This window comes from Anopheles aquasalis, chromosome 2, assembly GCF_943734665.1.
Source record: "Anopheles aquasalis chromosome 2, idAnoAquaMG_Q_19, whole genome shotgun sequence".
Taxonomy (NCBI): Eukaryota; Metazoa; Arthropoda; class Insecta; order Diptera; family Culicidae; genus Anopheles; species Anopheles aquasalis.
Window position 1 is genome coordinate 1,875,001 of NC_064877.1, and position 2,500 is coordinate 1,877,500.

Consider the following 2,500-nt stretch of genomic DNA (forward strand, 5'->3'; position numbering starts at 1 on the left):
ACCGCCACCACCACCACCACCACCACCACCACCGCCGCTCCCGGTAGCACCTTGTGAGACGGTGATGGGACTGGAGGACGCGATGGAGGCGCTCGAGTAGAAGCCCGAACTGGGACTCTTGCGGAACTCTTGCGACGATTGCGTCGGGCTTTGGCGACTGTGAAACGAAGGTAGATAGTTTGGCGGAGAGGAAGGTCCAATCTGGGGATACGGTGGTGGTGGTTCACTGCCCGTGTACACGGCCATCTGCTGGCTCAGCTGCTGCTGCACCTGCGCACTGTTCTGCACGATGATCGGTTGCCGGAGCTGATTGCTGTTCGAGATCGGCGAAGAACCGCGGGCCGGTGACTGCGACGCACCGAACTGACCATTGCGAGCCGACGCCACCGAGGCCGGAGACATGCGTTTCAGCAGGTGCATCGGGTTTGGCGGTTGTGGCGTCGACGGTGTCGAAGAGCAGCGTGGTGGAGGGATGGGTGGTGCATCGCTAAAGTTCATCGGACACGGTGACGGTGAGTACTGTGAGCTGCGACCGAGTGCGACGAACGGTTGCTGCGAGTGGGGACTATTCGATCGCGAACTGCCCGCACCGGAATCGAGCGCCGGACTGGTACGCTGCATATGCAGCGGTGATTGCGGTGCATCCTTCTCGATACTAGGTTTGCGCTTGAGCGGGGCCGTGATCTGTATGGGAGGGGGGAGGATGATAGCGATGGGTGAGCATTGTGTGGCCTCCACGATCGCCTGCTTTGTACATACCTGACTACCACCCATTGACTGGCCCGTCTCGTAGGGCATCAGCTCGTTCTTGATCTGCTCCAGTGCGATCGCATTGTACGTCGAGTGGCGTGCCACTGACGACGGGACTTTGCCGCCTTTTCCATTCATTTTGACTTATAATATGCATAACTTATTGCTATTTCCTAAAACTGGCCAGTCAGGTGGGAGAGGTGGCGAAAAGAAGAGAAATCGTACGATTAGTGCTGCAGAGCAAATGGTGCAGGCTAAATGGCGCAGTGGTCGCGAGAGCTGATCTTTGGGTAAATCATTGGGATTCCACCGTGCACCCTTGGCCTGGCCGCAGGCGGGGGTGGTGTGGCGAGGCGAAAAGAAATAAACCAACTGCATAGCGCGCGTGTGAGGCCGTGACTCATATAGAACGGGGGCCATCATCTCATCTCATCTCGGCCGTGCTCGCACACACACCCGCGCGCGCGCTAGTAGTAAGCTTATTCTAATTATTCGTGGAATGCACGGAATGCAAAGGAAGAAAGAAGCAAAAAAAAAAACGAAACCCCCCACCGATCGCCAAAAACGGAAGACGTCACACGCGTTTGGCTCACACAACAACCCTTCCTCTGTTATGCTGCCGACGGAGTAGGCTACTGTTTTCTACCGAGCACGAACACTTCACCGCCGCCTGCTACTAATTTAGATAATAAAGATGAACCACGGAACGGTTACGGCTTACGTCGCGTTGCGCACTTATGCTCTCGACCGTCTTGTCTTGCGTTCTTCCCAGAATTCCAGAGCGGCGAGCTTTCCACGTAATCCTCGCCACGATCGTCGGATGATCTGCGCAATCCCTTGGCGACGATGGCGAGTTAACGGAGATTGCACGGATTCCGAACCGTCCGAGAACTCGCACGGAAGAAGTTCCGTGATTCCGTGGGTTAATTTGTCCAATAAAAAAGTGAGATAAGCCCCCGCACGGCAGGAATGCGGTAGAGGAGAGGGTGGTAGGGCGGAGGCGGGGGGTACTGTCCTCCACGGAGGCTCCGCCGTTTGCTCGTTTGTTTACTCGTGGCCGAGGAAGGATTTGCTGCGCCCCTTCGCCCGTCGCCACCGCCACCACCACCACAGCCCTCCTTCATTCCATCACTGACTGAACACACGCGCACACACGCACATACACACACGCAAATTTGCATTCGACTCCACATTCCAACATTCTATGCTCGGCATCGGGGGGTGGCGGGGGGGAGGGGACGATCGGGGACAGGAGGCTCGCGATCACAATTTTCGCTGCTGCTACTGCTGCTGGCTTCTGGCGTTGACGAAAATAATATTCCACATACCCCGCAGTAATTTGCACCCCGCACAGCGTTCTTTTCTCTTTCGCCAGTTTTACTTCGAACTTGGCTGGCCTTCTTCCTTCGCAAAGGCCGAGGCAGGGACACGCACGCACGCACGCACGCACGCACTCGCTCACGATCGCACACATTCACGGGCGCAAATGTGGCCAAATTCCCCGTGGTTGGGCCCCGTTGTTGCATTTACCTTCGCACATTTCACTGGCGCTAGAGGCTGGCTTTCTGGGCTGCACAATTTCCGGAGCGGGAGCAATTCGCGAGGAAAATTTTTATTTTGCTTGTTTGCTGTATAGCGTGGCCCTATATCGCGGTGGCTGTATAAGCGTTTAAACCCACCCGGGGTTTCAGAAGTTGGTGAACTGCTCGAAGGTGTCTCCAGCGGTTCCCGCCCCTCCTGCAGTCGTTCG

At 56.5% G+C, this 2,500-nt stretch overlaps 2 protein-coding genes across 7 annotated transcripts in view; one reads left to right on the forward strand and one right to left on the reverse strand.

Annotated features, from left to right (window-relative positions):
- Positions 1–2,372, reverse strand: part of LOC126573341 (serine/threonine-protein kinase Warts-like) — a 7,073-nt gene extending 4,701 nt beyond the window's left edge. The window contains exons 1-3 of one of the 6 annotated variants that reach the window (XM_050233364.1): positions 2,281–2,372; positions 760–929; positions 1–684 (exon numbers count right to left, since the gene is read on the reverse strand). The exon at positions 1–684 is cut by the window's left edge and continues 2,278 nt beyond it. In XM_050233364.1, the coding sequence (XP_050089321.1) occupies positions 1–684; positions 760–888 (813 nt within the window). In that variant the 5' untranslated portion in view covers positions 889–929; positions 2,281–2,372. The other 5 variants (XM_050233363.1, XM_050233366.1, XM_050233365.1 and 2 more) reach the window with 5 other exon arrangements.
- Positions 2,373–2,468: 96 nt separating this feature from the next.
- LOC126580747 (transcription elongation factor SPT6) overlaps positions 2,469–2,500 on the forward strand; it is a 7,326-nt gene continuing 7,294 nt past the window's right edge. Inside the window, exon 1 of the mRNA XM_050243983.1 lies at positions 2,469–2,500. This exon is cut by the window's right edge and continues 56 nt beyond it. The gene's annotated coding sequence lies outside the window, so the exon portion shown is untranslated.